Raw genomic sequence first — 19,264 nt, 5'->3', positions numbered from 1 at the left:
CAGAGAAAACAGGGTCAGATGCTCACTCTTAACTAGTTAGTAATCAGGAAAGCACAAATCAAGACCACAGTGAAATACTTTTTTTTAAACACATATTTGGATGGCAGCAGATACAAAATTGAACCATGCTAAGTGTTGGAGACAATAAAGAACAGCAGGTACTGTCCCTCACCACATGTGGGCGTCTAAGTTGGTGCAGCCACTTTGGAAGACAATGTGGCATTAGTCTGTAAAGCTGAACAGTCGCAGGTCCTACAACCCAGCACTGCCACTTCTGGGTACATGCCTGAGGATCTTGCTCACACACTGCTCCTGGCACACAGACAGAAATGGCATCGCTGCTGTGGTGCTCATAATAGGGACAAACTGGGCACCTCTCAAATGCCTCTCACCTGAGAATTGATCAGCAATGGTGGTTGTCCCACGGCCCCATAGAGAAGCCTACACAAATCTTACCAATCTTTATACTGAGTCAAAAAGCAAGTCCTACAACATATTACTGCATGAGTGCACACAGGCGCGCACACACACACACACACGAGGGAATGGCAAACACACAATTCAGATTAGTGATTCCTTCTCAGAAGAGCAGGGAGTGACTACATCCTAGTTTCCTGGTTTGGTGTGGGGTGGGGGGTTAGGGGCTGTTATACATGAATAAATGCCTGGATGAATAGATAAATGAACAAGTAAGCAAACAAAGAGACACAAGGTAAAGGAGGTCCGGGGAGAAAGCCGAGAGAGAAAGAGTTATAAAGTGCGAGGAGGGAAAGAACCAGGACAAGTTTGGGTCAACTGTGAAACTGGGCACTTTCCATATCTGCTCTTCGCCAGCTGTATGACCCCAGGAAATTGACCGAACCTCTCTGAACCTCAGTGTCCTCAGCTGTAAAAGGGGCACCTCCCTTCCAGAATGACCTGCTGTAATCTTCTGCTGAACAGTGTGAGGAGGGGAAAAAGCCCTCACAGGGCTATGGTGAGACTCCGTGAGAAAGAACAGGGCAGCCAGCAAGGCCCAGCACAGTGATGGGAACGGGGCCACGGGCTCCCCTGGTGAGTCCCAAATTCACCACCACTGGGGCAAGCAGGCCAGCCCACCCCAGGGCCCCCAGGGCCTCCACCCACCAAGAGCGGGGTGTTGCCGGGGACTCTGACCCCATCGATCAAGGTCTCCTCTTCCAGCAGGCGAAAGGTGCCCCATGCTGGTGGGTACAGCCTCAGCGACTCTTTGAGGACCTAGAGAAGCCACAAGGGGAGATAACAAGAGAAGTCGGGAGAGGCCACAGATCATGCTGGCCAGTGGCATGCCTGGGACTCCTCTCTTTCCCACCCATAGGCTGAATGTATACCCTCACCCTGGCCTGGGTCCCAGGCCCCTGGGACATCAGTCTCACCATCACGTGGCAGATGGAGAAACTGAGGTCCAGAAGGAGAAGGGAGCTGTGCAAGGCCACAGTGGCAGAGCTGGGACCAGGAATCAGGGCTCCCACCATTCCAGAGAGCCACAGCAGAACCCGAAAGGCCTCCTGCTGTGCTGCAGCAGCTCGTGGAGGTGCTGCTGAGCCTGACTCCACCAGGAAAAGCTTAAGTATCTGGAACTCCAGCCTAGCCGGGAAGCACAAATACGGCATGATTTACTAAAGGGCCAGTTTCCAAGCTAAGCTGAATACTGGGATGACCTGGGGAGCTCCTTGACTCTGACATCATTAGTCTTGGGCAGCCTGGGCCTCGGGATACTTTAAATCTTCTAGGGGAGTCTCCTATGCAGCAAAGTTTGAAAACCACTGTCCTAAAAGGTCCTGGGAGGCAGCAGGCCTGATGACATGAATCACCCACATCTGCCCAGAAGCTTCCCTCCTACTCCCCACACCTGGGACAGGTACTGCAGTCTCCCCAGGTCCTCGAAATCCAGGTACCTCTTAGAACCGATGACCTCATCCACCTCGGCCTGCAGCCTGTGGGGTAAGACAAAGACAAGTTCATCTCCAAAGGGAGCCTTTCCCCAACTTAGCTTTAAGAAGGGGACATTGGAAGGAATGGTGAAGACAGACGCATGGGGCTCCCCATCCACAAACACTGTTACTTTTATTTTTATTTTTTGAAACAAAGTCTTGCTCTGTTGCCCAGGCTAGAGTGCAATGGTGCAATCTTGGCTCACTGCAACCTTCGCCCCCCGCCCCCAGGATTCAAGCAATTCTCCTGCCTCAGCCTCCTGAGTAGCTGGGATTACAGGCGCTCACCACCATGCTCAGCTAATTTTTGTATTTTTAGTAGAGTCAGGGTTTCACCATGTTGGCCAGGCTGGTCTTGAACTCCTGACTCCAGGTGATCCGCCTGCCTCAGCCTCCCAAAGTGCTGGGATTACAGGCATGAGTCACCACACCCAGCCCAAAGACTGTTAAAGAGATCCAATGACAGCCAGATCCAAAACAGTGCCCAAACCATTAGGAACCATGTTCCAGGGGCCCTAAAACATCCACCCTTTGTGTCTGATGTTTGGGATTGGCTGTAGGAAACCAGACTGGCCAACATGGTGAAACGCTGTCTCTACTAAAAATACAAAAACTAGCCAGGAGTGGTGGCAGGTGCCTGTAATCCCAGCTACTTGGGAGGCTGAGGCATGAGAATCACTTGAATCTGGGAGGTGGAGGTTGCAATGAGCAGAGATAGAGCTGCTGCACTCCAGCCTGGCAACAGAGCAAGACTCCGTCTCAAACACAAAAGTATTGTCGAGGATGTGGACAAATCAGAAAGAACCCTTGTGCACTGCTGGTGGGAATGTAAAATGTTTCAGCGGCTATGGAAAACGATATGGTGATTCCTCAAAAAATTAAAAATAGAATCACCATATGATCCAGCAACCCCACTTCTGGGTATAAACTCAAAACAACTGAAAGCTGGGACTTAAAAAGATATTTGTATACCCATCCTCATAGCAGCATTATTCAAAATAGACAAAAGGAAGAAACAACCCAGGTATCCATGGACAGATGAATGAATATGCAAAATGGGAGAGATCTTACAATGGAACATTAGTAAGTCCTAAAAAGGAAGGGAGTTCTGACACATACTGCAACATGGATGAACTTGGAGGACACTATCTGAGTAAAATAAGCCAGTCACATAAAAGACAAATACTGTATGAGTCCACTTATATAAGTCACCTAGAATAGACAAACCCATAGAGACAGAAGTGGAATTGTGGTTACCGGTGGTGGAGGAGGGGAGAATGGACAGATTTTCAGTTTGGGAAGATGAAAAAGTTCTGGAGACGGAGGCCAGGAGCAGTGGCTCACGCCTGTAATCCTAGCATTTTGGGAGGTCAAGACGGGTGGATCACTTCAGGCCAGGAGTTTGAGACCAGCCTGGCCAACATTGCAAAACACTGTCTCTACTAAAAATACAAAAAAAAAAAAAAAAAAAAAAGACAGGTGTGGTGGTGCACACCTGTAATCCCAGCTACTCTGGAGGCTGAGGCAGGAGAATTGTTTGAACCGGGAAGGCAGAAGTTGCAATGAGCTGAGATCACACTCCAGCCTGGGCAACAGAGCAAGACTCTGTCTCAAAAAAAAAAAAAAAAAAAAGAAAAATAATAAATAAATAAAAATAAAAAATAAACAAAAATAAACAAAAAACAGTGGAGGGGGATGGCATTCACAATGTGAATGCCCTTAATGCCACTAAACTGTGTGCTTAAAAACAATGAAAATGTAGAATTTTATGTTATATATATTTTACCACAATTTTAAAAAGAGTGGATTTGGGAGGAGGTTACAATCAGGTGGGCAATGCTGTGACGAGGTGCATGGGGAATAAAAGCCAGCTGTACAGCCAGGTGACAAAACACAGCAAAGCTGCCCGTGAGTAGGTGAGAAGGTGCTGAACAGGCACTGAGCAGTTAACAGTGAATTGGCTCTGGGTGGGTGGGGTGCCATGGGTGGGTTTACTATTATTATAACTTTTCTGCTTTTCCCAAAATTTTTATATGAAATGCTTATTACTATTATACTTACTTTTAAACCCAAGAACGATTGTATGTTCACTTCCGCCCTTCTATGCTGCTGATGACTAATAATGGTAATTGAAGGCCTGACCCCACCTCCCCAGAGCTCCCACCGAGCCCGTTGGTGCGTTCTGAGAGCTCTGACACTTGCTTCAGCCACTCCATGTAACTGTCCTGGAGGGAGCCTGTTTGTATTTAAGGAAACCAATGGCCCGACTCAAATGTCACCTCCCCAGGGACGCCCTCCTTTGTCTTGCCGTCAGAAGACAAGCATGCCCTTGGCACATTAGCAGGGATTCTGCTCCATCATCACTGCCAGGCTCTGGCCAGGCACTGGGTACACTGTGGGGAGGGAAAAGGCCACGGTCCCGCCCTCCTGGAGCTTCCGGTCTCATAGCTGAATAGACATGATGAAATAGTCCCGGGGAAACACATTCATGAGTTGGGAGGAGGCTCAGAGGGGAAACATGGGTGGCTCCTTTAGGGATCCGAGAAGCCCTTTCTAGAAGAGGAGTGGGAGGAGGAGGCGTGTTCTCCAGGGGAAAAGCAGGGACAGTGTTTCCAAGAGAGGGAACAGCACGTGCCAAGGCCCGGGGGAAGCAGGGCATGTTGAAGGGACTCAACCATGGGAGGTAGGGACAGGTGGCCCTCAGGAACAAGACATCAGACAGACCCCTTTGCCAGTCCCAAGATCACCCCCCATACCTTGCCACGATCTCCGGCTGGCGAGACAGCTCCATCACTGTGAACGCCAAGTGGTTGGCAGAGGTCTCGTGACCTGTGGGAAGGGTGGACAGTGGCTGCTCCACATGGGGCCACAGGATGAAGGAGACAGTTTGTCTGCCTCTATGCCAGCCAGTGCTGGCAAGTAAATGGCATTTGCCCCCAGGCATCTGGGTCTAAAAGCCCCTTCCTTGAACCATCGTCTGGGTCTCACTTGGCCCGGGGAGGTGCTCACCTCCATTTTGGAGAAGAAAAAGTAGAGGTGGAGAGGAATGGGTCTCTGGTCACACAGCAGGGAGAGTGGGGAGGGACATAATTCAAAGTCGGTGAGCCCAAGGCCTCTCCTTCCCATGCTGCAGCGCGCACACAAAAGCCCCTCATGACCCTGAGGTTCTATGAGGGGTGGCGGACGTTTCGGGAGGCAGATTTTGACTTTTAGCAGGCTCTGGCCAACGTGATAAAGTCAACCCCTCCAAGTTAGCCTGAGAGGCAACAGACATGAGTTTACTCTAAAGGAGTAGGTGGCTTACCAGGTGGCAACCACTGGCCAGCCAAGGTGCTTGAGGGGCTCCGCTTGAATGCAGAAGGGCCTGTACCTTACAGCAAGTCAGAGCTGGGAAGAAGGGCCCAGCTCCCAGGGTGTGGAGATGGGCCAGTCACACAGCCAGCAGAGCCCTCAGCTGGGGAGCAGGGTGGGAGAACAGAGCAGCCCTGGCCCCAGCTCTGCATCGCTGGCTGTGACTATAGGAGGCCACTTCCCTCCTCAGCCTCAGTTTCCTCACAGGCAAAGGGAAAGACAGACACAACCCACCCTGCCCTCGGCCAGTCCCCCATAGCATCTGGACGCAGGGCTCAGGGATAGACTGGAGGGATGAGACGGGATTAATACACCCTCTTTGGAAGGCTGGATAGAAGCCTGGAGAGTTCCTCAAGGCCCCCATTTTACAGATGAGGAAACTGAAGCTAGGTCTGTCCAGAAGCCTCATCCAGGACCTGGGTTTCCAGTTGCAGGAAGAGGACCAGCCATTGGTTCCGCAAGTCCCTTCTATCCACTGCAGGGAATGGCGCCCTGCAGCCTTGCTTTAACACTGGCCATTTCTAATCTCCTGGGGCATCTGCAAGTGCTTCTCCCACCTAAAGGGCCTTCCTCCATGCCGTTCACCTGTAGAACTCTTCGTTCATCAGTACTTGTCTCTGTCTGTCCACCTCTGCCATTAGACTAGGAACTGTCCCTCATCTTGTTCACCTCCATCTTCCCGGTGCCTAGTGTCAGCCATTTGTTTGTGTATTTCATTCAATGTTCGTGGGAACATACCGCACTGGGCCCTGGCAGAACAGAGGTGAGCTAAACAACCTGACCCTTTGCTCATCAAGTCTGGTGGGGAACAGACCTCACTCAATTACCACAAATAAATGAACAGCTTAACACTATGAGGTGGGTGGTGGGGAGGAGCTCCAGGCCTGCAGCCAGCTTCTAGCTGAGGGCCTGAGGCAGCCTGCGCTTCCCTGAGGAGGAGGCATGTGAGGGCTCACTGACAGGTGAAGAGGAGTTTTCTAGGTGAAGAACCATGTTCAGGAAATATCTGATGAGCAAACGAATGAAGCTGCTTAGCATCTCTTTTTGTGCCAGTCTAATGCAGGCCTCCCCGCAAATTCTGAGTGAGGGGAAGCCTGCATTCACACAGCCAAGCTCTCTGCAGCTGAAAGGCCAGCTTCACACATCCCCACAATTGCCAGCTGCACTACCAGGTCAGATGCCCCCAAGACAGCAAGAAGAAGGGGTTTCTGCTCCCTTTAGCCCAGCCCCCTAGTCCTATGGTGAGCTCTGCTCAGATAGCCCCCAAAATCCCAAAGAGTTGGGTTTGAGGGATCCATGGTCTGCAGTATTTCTGCAGAGCTCTGGGCCCTTGGTCACCACTAAAGCTACAAACCAGCAATGAAGAAGGTGACGAAGTTGTCCAGCAGACCCTCATCGTCCTGGGCCCCCTCTTCAGCTGAAAGATAAGGAGAGTCTCAGTTCCCAGCAAATATTTGCTCCCTTTCCCCACAGCTCATAAAGAACTAACTGTGTTTCTCCTCTTAAGCCAAACAGAGCCAGAGGCGATGAATCACCTGGGGGACGTCCCGGCCCACCCCACCCTCCCCAGTCTGCAGAGGGGGCCCTCGCACCTTTGAGAATCTGTGTGAGGATGTCGGCAGGAACCTCCTCGCCCCTCTTCAGGGCCTCCCGGCGGCGCTGGACCCAGTCCCTGCCCACCTGGCGCAGGAAGCGAATGCTCTCCCGGACCTCCCGGAGCTGCTTCCTCTTCCCTGGCAGGAACTAAAGAAGAGTTTCAGCTCCAGATGGCCAAGTGAACATGCATGTTCCCTCTCCCCTCTCCCCCACCACCCTGAAATGACTTTAGCGGCACTGGCAAGCCGGGACGTCAGTAGAACGTGAGAAATTCTAGAAAAGATGAAGCAGACAGGGAGACTGGATCAAGATGGCAAACTGGTCCCAGGCCTCAGTCTCCCTTTCCTGCACCAAATCCTTAGCAGTGGTGGGTGGGATGGCTTAAAACATCCACGTAGCCCGTCAAGGTAAAAAGGGACCCCTGACGGGTGGAGGCAGTTAGGCTTGCATCGAAGGAAGAAATCCCAAGCAGAAGGAAGTAGAGTGCGATCAACCGCCAAAAAGACGGGGCGGTATTGGGGTCTGCAAGCTCAGAGGCCGAAGTCCCAGGGAACAGGAGGGGGCCCTGAGATGAACTCAGCTATCACCTTTCCCCTTTTTTACTTCTTCATTCCTGGGATAAGGAGGTGATATGTGGAGCTGCAGCAGCAATCTTTTAAAAAAATCTATATATTTTAATTGATATATAATAATTATACACATGTATGGGGTGCATGTGATATTTTGATACACGAATACAATGTGCAATGGTCAAATTGGCATATTTAGGATATTCATCACTTCAAACATTTATCATTTGTGTTGGAAACATTTCAAATCTTCTCCCTATTTTTCAAATACACAATACCTTGCTGTTAGTTATAGTCATCCACTCTGCTACTGACACTAAAACTTATTCCTTCTATATAACCGTATGTTTGTACCATTAACCAACTTCTCTTCATCCCCTCATTCACCCTTCCCAGCCTCTAATAACTATCATTCTACTCTTTACCTCCATGAAATCAACTTTTTTAGCTCCCACAAACGTGGGAGGACAGGCACTACTTGTCTTTCTGGTCTTGCCTTGTTTCACTTAACATAATGATCTCCAGTTCCATCCAGGCTGCTCTAAATGTCAGGATTTCATTCTTTCTTATGGGCAAAGAAAATTCCATGTGTATACACACCAAATTTTCTTTTCTTTTCCTTTTTTTTTTTTTTTTTTTGAGCCGGGGTTTTACTCTTGTTGCCCAGGCTGTAGTGCAATGGTGCGATCTCAGCTCACTGCAACCTCCGCTTCCCCGGTTCAAGGGATTCTCCTGCTTCAGCCTCCTGAGTAGCATGGTGCCCACCACCATGCCTGGCTAATTTTTTGTATTTTTAGTAGAGATGGGGTTTCACCATGTTGGCCAGGCTAGTCTTGAACTCCTGACCTCAGGTGATCCACCTGCCTTGGCCTTCCAAAATGCTGGGAATACAGGCATGAACCACCGCGCCCAGCTACACCAAATTTTCTTTATCCATTTGTCTGTTCATGAACACTTACGTTGATTCTATATCTTGGCTATTGTGCAGGTGTCCCTTTGATATACTGATTTCTTTTCCTTTGGATAAATACCCAGTAGTGGGATTGCTGGATCATATGGTAGTTCCCTTTTTAGTTTGAGAAACCTCCATACTGTTTTCCATAATGGCTATACAAATTTACATTCCTGCCAACAATGCATAAGAGTTCCATTTCTCTCTGTCCTCACCAGCATCTGTTATGTTTTGTCTTTTTGATAATAGCCATTCTAACTGGGGTAAGATGATATCTCACAGATTTGCATTTATCTGATGATTAGTGACATTGAACATTTTTTCATATACCTCTTGGCCATTTGTCTTTTGAGAAATGTCTATTCAGATTCTTTGCCAATTTTTTAATGGAATTATTTGCTTTTTGTTGTTGTTGTTGTTGTTGTTTGTATTCCTTGTCAGATGGGTGGTTTGCAAATACTTTGTCCCATTTAACAAGTTGTCTCTTCATTCTGTTGTTTCCTTTGCTGTGCAGAACGTTTTTAGTTTAATATAGTCACATGTCTTTTTTTTTTTTTTTTTTTTTTTTTTGAGATGGAGTCTCACTCTGTCAGCCATGTTGGAGTGCAGTGGTGTGATCTCGGCTCACTGCAACCTCTGCCTCCCGGGTTCAAATGGGTTCAAGTGATTCTCCTGCCTGTGCCTCCCGAGTAGCTGAGTAGCTGGGACTACAGGTGCCAACCACCATGCCTGGCTAATTTTTGTATTTTTGTATTTTTAGTAGAGACAGGGTTTCACCATGTTGGCCAGGCTGGTCTCAAACTCCTGTCCTCAAGTGATCCCGCCTGTCTTGGCCTCCCAAACTACTGGGATTCCAGGCACAAGCCACCATGCCTGGCCACATTTGTCTATTTTCTATTTTTGTTGTTGTTGCCTGTATTTTTGAAGTCTTAGCTATAAAATGTTTGCCTACACCAATGTCCCAGAGCACTTCCCCTATGTTTTCTCCTAGTGTTTTGAATTTCAGGTCTTATGTTTAAGTCTATTATTATTATTATTATTATTATGTGAGACATAGTCTCGTAGTCTTGTAATCTCGCTCTGTTGCCCAGGCTGGAGTGCAGTGGCACAATCTCGGATCACTGCAACCTCCACCTCCCAGGTTCAAGCAGCTGGGACTACGGTGTGTGCCACCACACCCAGCTATTTTTTTGTATTTTTAGTAGAGACAGAGTTTCACCATATTAGCCAGGATGGTCTCCATCTCCTGACCTCGTGATCCGCCCATCTCGGCCTCCCAAAGTGCTGGTATTACAGGCATGAGCCACTGTGCCCGGCCAAGTCTATTCATTTTAAGGTGATTTTTGTATATGGTGAGAGATAGGGGTCTGGTTTATTATTCTTCTGCATTCAGATATCCAGTTTTCCCAGCACTGCCCTTTCCCCAGTGTATGTTCTTGGCACCTTTGTTGAAAGTCTGTTTCATGTAAATACATGAATATATTTCTGGGTTCTCTATTCTGTTATGTTGGTATATGTCTGTTGTTATTTTTTAAAGCAATACCTTGCTGTTTTGGTTATTGTAGCTTTACAGGTTATTTTGAAATCAGGTAGTGTGGTGCCTCCAGCTTTGTTCTTTTCGCTCACAGTTGCTTTGGCTATTTGGGCTTTTTTGTGGTTTCATGCAAATTTTAGGATTGTTTTTTCTATTTCTCTGAAGAATGTCATTGGTATTTTGATAGAGATTGCATTTAATCCATAGATTGCTTTGGGTAGTATGGTCATTTTAAAAACAATATTAATTCTTTCAATCCATGAGCATGGGATGTTTTTTGTTTGTGTCTTCTTCAATTTCTTTCATCAGTGTTTTGTAGTTTTCCTTGTATAGGTCTTTTACCTCCTTGGTTAAATTTATTCCTAGATATTTTATTTTCTACATAGCAACTGTAAATGGGATCACTTTATTGGTTTCTTCTTAGTTCATTATTGGTGTATAGAATTACTACTGATTTTTGTATGCTGATTTTTTACCTTGCAACTTTACTGAATTCATTCATCAGTTCTAAGAGTTTTTTGGTGGAGTCTTTAGGAATTTCTAAATATAAGATCATGTCTTCTGCAAAGAGGGACACTTTGACTTCTTCTTTTCCAATTTGGATGTCTTTTATTTCTTTCTCTTGCCTGACTGCTCTGGCTAGCACTTCTATTAATAGTACTACGTTGAATAAGAGTGATGAAGTAAGCATCCTTATCTTGTTCCAGTTCTTAAAGGAAAGACTTTTAGCTTTTCCCCACTAAGTATGATGTTAGCTGTGGGTGTATCATATACAGCCTTCATTATGTTGAGCCATGTTCCTTCTATTCATAATTTGTTCAGAGTTTTTAATAATGAAGGGGTGTTAAATTGTATCAAGTGCTTTTTCTGCAACTACTGAGATGATCATATGTTTTTTTCCTTCATCCTGCTAATATGATGTATAACATTTATTGACTTGCATATGTTGAACCATCCTTGCATCCCTGGGATAAATCCCACTTAATCATGGTGAATTACTTTTTTGATGTGTTGTTGTGTTAGGTTTGTTTGCTAGTATTTTGTTGAAGATTTTTGCATCTGTGTTCATCAGGGACGTTGGCATGTAGTTTTCTTTTTTTTTTTTTTATATTGTTTCCTTGTCTGTTTGTGGTATCAGGGTAGTGCTGGCCTCATAGAATAAGTTAAGAAGAATTTCCTCTTCTTCAATTTTTTTGAATAGTTTGAGAAAAATTGGTGTTCTTCTTTATAGGTTTGGTAGAATTCGGCAGTAAAGACATCTGGTCATGGGCTTTTCTTTGTTGGAAGACTTTTTAAAATTATTATTATACTTTAAGTTCTAGGGTACATGTGCACAACGTGCAGGTTTGTTACATATGTATACATGTGCCATGTTGGTGTGCTGCACCCATTAACTCGTCATTTACATTAGGTATATCTCCTAATGCTATCCTTCTCCCTTCCCCCCACCCGACAACAGGCACCGGTGTGTGATGTTCCCCTTCCTGTGTCCAAGTGTTCTCATTGTTCAGTTCTCACCTATGAGTGAGAACATGTGGTGTTTGGTTTTTTTTCCTTGCAATAGTTTACTGAGAATGATGGTTTCCAGCTTCATCCATGTCCCTACAAAGGACATGAACTCATCCTTTTTTATGGCTGCATAGTGTTCCATCGTGTATATGTGCCACATTTTCTTAATCCTGTCTATCATTGATGGACATTTGGGTTGGTTCCAAGTCTTTGCTATTGTGAATAGTGCCACAAAAAAAACATACGTGTGCATGTGTCTTTATAGCAGCATGATTTATAATCCTTTGGGTATATACCCAGTAATGGGATGGCTGGGTCAAATGGTATTTGTAGTTCTAGATCCTTGAGGAATCACCGCACTGTCTTCCACAATGGTTGAACTAGTTTACAGTTCCGCCAACAGTGTAAAAGTGTTCCTATTTCTCCGCATCCTCTCCAGCACCTGTTGCTTCCTGACTTTTTAATGATCACCATTCTAACTGGTGTGAGACAATATCTCATCATGGTTTTGATTTGCATTTCTCTGATGGCCAGTGATGATGAGCATTTTTTCATGTGTCTGTTGGCTGCATAAATGTGCAAGACTTTTTATCAGTATTTCAAACTCATTACTCACCATTGGTCTGTTCAGGTTTTCTATTTCTTCCTTGTTCAATCATCTTGGCAGGGTGTATGTGTCCAGGAATTCCATTTCTTCTAAGTTTTCCAATTGTTTAGTGTAGAGTTGTTCATAAAAATCTGTAATGATCATTTGTATTTCTGTGGTATCAGTTGTAATGTCTCCTTTTTAGTTTCTGCTTTTATTTATATGGGTCTTTTTTTTCTTGGATAGTCTATTTATTGGTTTATTGATTTTATCTTTTCCAAAAATCAACCTTGCACTTCATGGATCCTTTGTACTTTTTTTAGTCTTTACTTCCTTTAATTCTGCTATGATATTTATTATTTATTTCCTTCTACTAATTTTGGGTTTGATTTGTTCTTACTTTTCTAATTCCTTGAGATACATCATTTGGCTGTTTATTTTAAATCTTCCTTTTTTTTTTTTTTTTTTGATGTGTTTACTGTTATAAACATCCCTATTAGCACTGCTTTTGCTGTATATCACATAGGTTTTGGTATGTTGTGTTCCCCTTTTCATTTGTTTCAAGAATTTTTTTGTTTCCTGCTTAATTTCTTCATTGACCCAATGGTCATCCAGGGGTATACTGTTTAATTCCCATGTATGTGTACCATTTCCAAAGTTTCTCTTGTTATTGATTTCTAGTTTTATTCCATTGTGCTGAGAAGATACTTGATATGATTTCAATTTCTTAAAATTTGTTGAAATTTCTTTTGTGGCCTAACATATGATCTATCCTGGATAATCTTTCATGTGCTGATGAGAAGAATGTATATTCTGCAGCTATTAGATGAAAAGTTATGCAAATGTCTATTCGGTCTATATGGTCTAAAGTGTAGTTAAATCCAAAGTTTCTGTGATGATTTTCTGTCTAGATGATCTGTACAATGCTGAGAGTGGAGTGTTGAAGTCCCCAGCTATTATTGTATTAGAGGCTATCTTTTCCTTTAGATCTTTGCTTTCTATCTCTGGGTGCTCTGGTATTGGGTGCAAATATATTTAGAAGTATTTTATCTTCTTGTAGAATTGATCCCTTTATCATTATATAATGACCTGGTCTCTTTTTACAGTCTTTGACTTAAAGTCTGTTTTATTTGATATAATTATAGCTACTCCTGACAGCTTTGGCTTGTGTTTGTGTGGATATCTTTTTCCATTCCTTTACTTTCAGACTGCATGTGTCTTTACAGGTGAAGTGAGTTTCTTGTAGGCAGCATATAGTTGGGTAATTTTTTTTATCCATTCAGCCAATCTATATCTTTTAAGTGGGGGAATTTAATCTGGTTACATTCAAGATTATTATTGATATGTAAGGACTTATTCTAGTCATTTGGTTGTTTTCTGGTTGTTCTGTATATATTTTATGCCTGTCTTCCTCTCTTACTGTTTATCATTGCAATTTGGTAAACATTCTGTAATAGTAATATTTAACTCCTTTCTCTTTCTCATTTGCTGATCTGCTCGATCAGTGGGTTTTATACTTTCATGTGCTTTCACGATGATAGAGATTATCCTTTCACTTCCAGATGCAGAACTCCCTTAAACATTTCTTGTAGGGCCAGTCTAGTAGTGATGACTTACCTCGGTTTTTGCTTGTCTGGGAAAGACTTTATTTCTCTTTCAGTTTTGAAGTATAGCATTACTGGGTACTATAATCTTGACTGACAGTTTTAAATTTCCAGCACTTTGAATATATTATCCCATTCTCTCCTGGCCTGTGAGATTTTCACTGAGCAATCCACTGTTAGTCTGATTCCTTTATATGTGAATTCATGCTTATCTCTTGCTGTTTTTAAAATTCTCTCTGTGTCTTTGACTCTTGACAGTTTGACTATAATGTGCCTTGGAGAAGGCAGACCTTTTTGAGTTGAATCTACTTGGAGATTTTTGAGCTTCCATCATTATACAAAGCACGACTATACCTGGATCTCTATATTTCCTGTACCTGGATGTCTATATCTTTTGCAAGACTTGAGAAGTTTTCAGCTATTATTTCATTAAATAGGTTTCATATGCCTATGCCCATCTCGTCTCCTGAAATTCCCGGAACTGGAATATTTGGTCACTTACTGCTGTCCCATATGTCACAAAGACTTTCTTCAATCTTTTCTTTTCTTTTTTTGGTCTGATTGGGTTATTTCAAAAAATACCTCTTTTCAAGTTCAGGAATTCTTTCTTCTGCTTAATCTAGTCTATTGTTGAAGCTTTCAATTATATTTTTATTCCATTCACTGAATTCCTCAGTTTTAAGATTTCTGTTTGTTTCTCTTTTATGATATCTATCTCTCTGTTGAATTTCTCATTCAGGTCATGAATTGTTTTCCTGATTTCTTTGCATTTTTATCTGTGTTCTCTTGTGTCTCACTGAGTTTAATGTCATTATTTTGAATTCTTTTTCAGACATATAATAAATTTTATTTTCTTTGGAATCTGTTGCTGGAGAATTATTGTGTTTCTTGGAAAGTGTAGCGTTTCCCTGTTTTTTCCATGTTTCTTTTGCCCTTATGTGCATCTGGTGTAACAGTTACTTCTTCCAATTTTATGGATTGGCTTTCATAGGGAAATACTTTTCTACAGATGCGTCCATAGTGTTGGGTGGGTAGGGTGCTTTGGATTTGATTATGGATTGGCACAGTAGCATAGTTTCTGTTTAATTTCTTCAGCTGTAATCAGTGTCAGTGGTATCTCTGAGTTTCTCAGTGACTTAGACTGTCATTGTTAGTGGAGGCCATGCTGAGGCTTTGCTGAGGATGGAGATGCCAGGCAGGCCAGTCCTTGAGCACCACTGGTGGCAACAGTGGTTAGGATGGGCCTGTGCTCAGGCCCTTGGATGGCATATGTGGGCACCAGCAGTAGCAGGAGGGATGGGCCTATCCTCAGGTGTCCTCCAGTATTGCACACAGGCACTACCTACGTTAGGCAGAGCAGGCCAGTCCCCAGGCCTCCAGATGGCATGCTTGAGTGCAGGCAACAGTGGGTCGTGGGCTGGGCAGGCTTGTCCTCAGGCCCCTGGATGATGCATGTGGGGGCCAGTGTCAGCAAGTGGGGCAGGCCTCTCCTCAGGCCCTCTCAATGGCAGGCGCTGGTTGCAGCAGTCATGGTAGACCATTCCTCGGGCCCCTAGACAATGCACATGGGTGCTAGCAGTGGGTGGGGCATGTCTGGTCCCTGGACAGTGCGTGCAGGTGATGGTGGCTGCAGTGGATGGGGCAGATTGGTTCCCAGGCCCCATGTGGGCATAGGCAGTGGCAGGCAGGGTGCTGCACCTTTCGCAGCAGCCATCTTATGACAATGAGGTGATGTGCTGAGACAGTGAAACAGAAAGACAGAAGGATCCGGAAAATCTGACACCGTGGAGCCATCATAGTCATCCTAGATTGCCTGCTTTGGGGATCATTTCAAATGAGAGAAAGATTAACTCCTAATTCACTTTAAGCCAATTTGATTTTAAGCCTTTACTTTAGGCAACGCATGCAAATCCTGATTCAGAAGTCACTTCAGACATACCAGAACTCAAAACACATTCTGAAAAAAAAAAAATATCACTGAAGGAGGTTCTTCAGCAAGTGAAGACAACAGCTCTGGTGGCTGGTCACCAGAGGGGGTGCTGAGGCAGTACCTTTGCCAGAGTGTTGCGGGATGCGGTGATTCCCTCCAACATCAGTTTCACTGCCTGGGACAGAGGCTTCTGGGCACCCAGCAGCATACTGGTCTCCATCCCAAAAGCTGCCTGGGGGAGAGAGAAAGGCAAGGTCATCCCTGGGGCACAGAAGGGCAGCAGATCCAGGGCAAAGCCTGGCATCATTCTGCTAGACACCTGGACTCTGAGTTAAGGGTTTATATGCATCATATCATCAGCTGCTTACGAGAACCCATGATAATTTGATCCCCATGGAATGCTGTGAGGATGAAGTAGCTCATAGTAGCTATTCAATAAACTTAGCTTTCTTCCTTGACAAGATGCATTTCCCCTGAAATGCAACCTTCCTTAAGTGTTCATTCTATACTTGCTTCACAGTGAAGTGAATGAATAGCAAAAATGATAAAGGAATAGCAATGTGATAAGAGGAATCCAGTCACTGTCCCCACACTGCAGTTCCCTGACCTGCCCCACCCCCACATAAAGTGGGGTTTGGGGTTACTGGGGCCACTGCTGAGTCTACTGGGGTGAAGAGCCAAGTCATACCCTATAGGGAGTGCAGAGTGAAGGCAGCCTTTGGGCTGAGAGTCAGGCAGACCTGAGATCAAATCTTGCTTCTGCCATTGACCAGCTCCAGGCCAGGCCCTGCACCTGTCCCTTGCTCAAGAATGAGTTAGTAGCCCCAAACTCACACTAGGTTGCTTTGAATATTCAAGGAGACAGAATGTATGCAGAATATATGAAGCACACAGGAGTTGCTGGTATGTTAGAGGACAGGAGGGAGGGGAAGAGAAAAGGAAAGGGAAGAGGGAGAGAAGAGACCCCTCTACCCCATGTGGCCCTCCTGGCCCCCATGCCCGACTGTCACCCATCACCTTGGCCAGGATGTCCATGGCGGTGTAGGTCAGCATGTCCTGCATGGACACTGGGGTCTGCCCATCTGCCTTGGCTTCTAGAATCTCCACCAGCTGCTCAGCCTTCTCGTTGAATGTTTCCATTAAGCTAACCAAGGAGCTGGAGAAACAGCACAGGCATCAACGGCCACTGGCCAGCCCAATATAGTGGACTGCCACGTGCCCTCCCTCTCCGCAGAGAGGATACTGTGCAGAGTGAAGGTGGGTGGTCCCTCCCGTCTTTCTGGCCTCCCCTTGAGACCCAGATTGCAGGTTGGAGTTGTAGTAACTGAACTAAACCCTGGGGTTTCACCATTCTCCTCCACTCAGGATGAATACTGTTCTGTTGCTCTTGTCCTAACAGTTCCACAGGTCCTCTGTTGGTCACTGTGGCCCCTCAGCCCTGATCTCAAAGGGGCATGACAGTGTAGAAACTCTGGGCCTCCTAGAGTCCATGAGAGGGCAGCCCCGGTTCCCCTCCTGCCCCTCTACTCCCATTGCCTGCTCTCCTTACCTGCCCTGCCCTGGGCACCAGCTGCAGCATTTTGTTTTCCCACTTCACTGCCTGTCCTTGAGCAATCATGGTGTCCATCTCTATGTGGAAATGAGTCCTCAGATACCATTTGCACCCCAGAGCTCCCAACCCACATGGCTCCCTCCCAGGCACAGAGCTTAGAAAGACATACAGAAGAATGCACTCCAAACTCACAAAAATGGCAACCCCAAGGGAGTTGGAAGAAGGGGACTGCCACTTTGTACATTACATGTCTCTGAAATTTTGCTAAGAGAAAATGCTGCTTTTATCATTCAAATAAATGTTCTATTTATTTATTTGTTTGTTTGTTTGTTTGTTTTTCCTAGACGGAGTCTTGCCCTATCATGCAGGTTGGAGTGCAGTAGTGCAATCTTGGCTCACTGCAACCTCTGCCTCCTGGGTTCAAGCAATTCTCCTGTTTCAGGCTCCTGAGTAGCTGGGATTACAGGTACGCGCCAGCATGGCTGGCTAATTTTTGTAGCTTTAGTAGAGACGGGGTTTCACCATGTTGGCCAGGCTAGTCTCAAACTCCTGACCTCATGATCTGCCCACCTTGGCCTCCCAAAGTGCTGGGATTACAGGCGTGAGCCACCGTGCCCGGCTCTAGAAATGTTAATCTTTTAATATTAATCTGAGTACAGAGTACATGTGTATTCTTTGTCCTATTCTTATTCTTGAAACATATCTGAAAATTTGAAATTATTTCCAAATAGAAAGTTTTTAAAAAGAGAAAATGGGGCCAGGGCCAGGGGCTCATGCCTAAAATCCCAACACTTTGGAAGGTGAAAGCAGGAGGATTGCTTGTGGCCAGGAATTCCAGACCAGCCTGGACAACACAGCAAGACTCTGTCTCTACCAAAAAAAAAAAAATAGCTGGGCGTGGTGGCACACTCCTGTAGCCCCAGCTGCTTGAAAGGCCGAGGGAGGAGGATCACTTGAGCCCAGGAGGCCTAGGTTAGAGTAAGCTATGGTCACACCACTGCACTCCAGTCTGGGTGAAAGAGCGAGACCCTGTCTCTAAAAAAGAGAAAGAGAGAGAGAGAGAATGGGAGAAGAAAAACTAAAGTAGTAACCAGCTCTTCATTGCCCATCTAGCCCATGCACACGCCTGGCAGCAGGCGAGCCTGGGGTTCTCCACTCTCATCTGGTCCCTTTGCAACATAAAACACTTTGAAGCATGCTGTTGCTCTTAGGAGGGGGATGAAAATCTTCATCTGAGCTTAAGAGCTGGAGTCCACTTCTTGCTGACCTCTACCTGTAACGTTGCCTTCCTGTTCCAAGGGCCTTTTAGCTCCTCCAAATACAATGCTCCTGCCCACCTTGGGGCTGGTGCACACACATCCCCTCTCCTGGAGCACTCACCCTCCGTCCCCTACAACCATCACTACCTGAATGCCTCCCTTTTCCAGATGGACACTCAAAGGCCACTTCCTCAGGCAATAACTCTTGAGCCCCAGGTAAGTGCCATATATGCTCCCACAACACCCTTGACTTTTTCTCATAACCATTACATGGTTGGTAAGTAAAATTTGCAAGATTATTTGTTGTTGTTTTTTTTTAAATCACATTTAAGTTGATTATCCAGATAGTATGTGGCCAGTTATTGCAGAAACACTGAATCTCTTACAGCTATTGTAGAAACAAAACTGGGCTACAGTGTTAGGTGAACAATAAAATCCTGACTCCCTTGGTGGACTCAGACCAAGGTCTTCCCATAAAACCAAAATCTAGAAAAGTAGAAACTAGCAATTTACTCTCACAATTTTATTAAAAGTACGAAAGGATATTCTGTGTGGGTAATGGTTGGAGATGAAACTCATCAGTGGTTCCTATTTTTTCTTCATTAGTGAATTAGGATTCATCAAGGCTCAAGAATACTTTCATAAACACTTATAGGCATTTTCTAAAGTTTCTTTCATAAAGCCTTGTAAATTTGGCATTTACAATAAAACAGTCATCTCTAAGATGACACCTTATTGTGAGATTAAAAAATAAAAATATCTGGTGATGCTGTGTAATAATGTGAATGAATTTAATACCACTGAACTGCACACCTAAAAATGGTTAAGATGGTAAACTTTATGCTATGTGTATAAAAAGTTAAAAAAATG

At 45.1% G+C, this 19,264-nt stretch overlaps 1 protein-coding gene across 4 annotated transcripts in view; it reads right to left on the bottom strand.

Annotated features, from left to right (window-relative positions):
* The window catches only part of CYP46A1 (cytochrome P450 family 46 subfamily A member 1), a 43,422-nt gene that overhangs the window by 4,076 nt on the left and 20,082 nt on the right, over positions 1-19,264 (bottom strand). For 2 of the 4 annotated variants that reach the window (XM_005562186.5, XM_045396970.3), the window contains 7 exons: positions 16,601-16,739; positions 15,705-15,815; positions 6,896-7,046; positions 6,658-6,720; positions 4,709-4,781; positions 1,871-1,955; positions 1,126-1,236 (listed from right to left, as the gene is read on the bottom strand). In XM_005562186.5, the coding sequence (XP_005562243.1) occupies positions 1,126-1,236; positions 1,871-1,955; positions 4,709-4,781; positions 6,658-6,720; positions 6,896-7,046; positions 15,705-15,815; positions 16,601-16,739 (733 nt within the window). The remainder of the gene's footprint in view (positions 1-1,125; positions 1,237-1,870; positions 1,956-4,708; positions 4,782-6,657; positions 6,721-6,895; positions 7,047-15,704; positions 15,816-16,600; positions 16,740-19,264) is intronic. The other 2 variants (XM_073998174.1, XM_073998173.1) reach the window with 1 other exon arrangement.

The sequence above is a fragment of the Macaca fascicularis genome, chromosome 7 (assembly GCF_037993035.2).
Source record: "Macaca fascicularis isolate 582-1 chromosome 7, T2T-MFA8v1.1".
Taxonomy (NCBI): Eukaryota; Metazoa; Chordata; class Mammalia; order Primates; family Cercopithecidae; genus Macaca; species Macaca fascicularis.
Note: the sequence above shows the minus strand (reverse complement) of the source record. Positions and strands in the feature narration are given on the sequence as shown.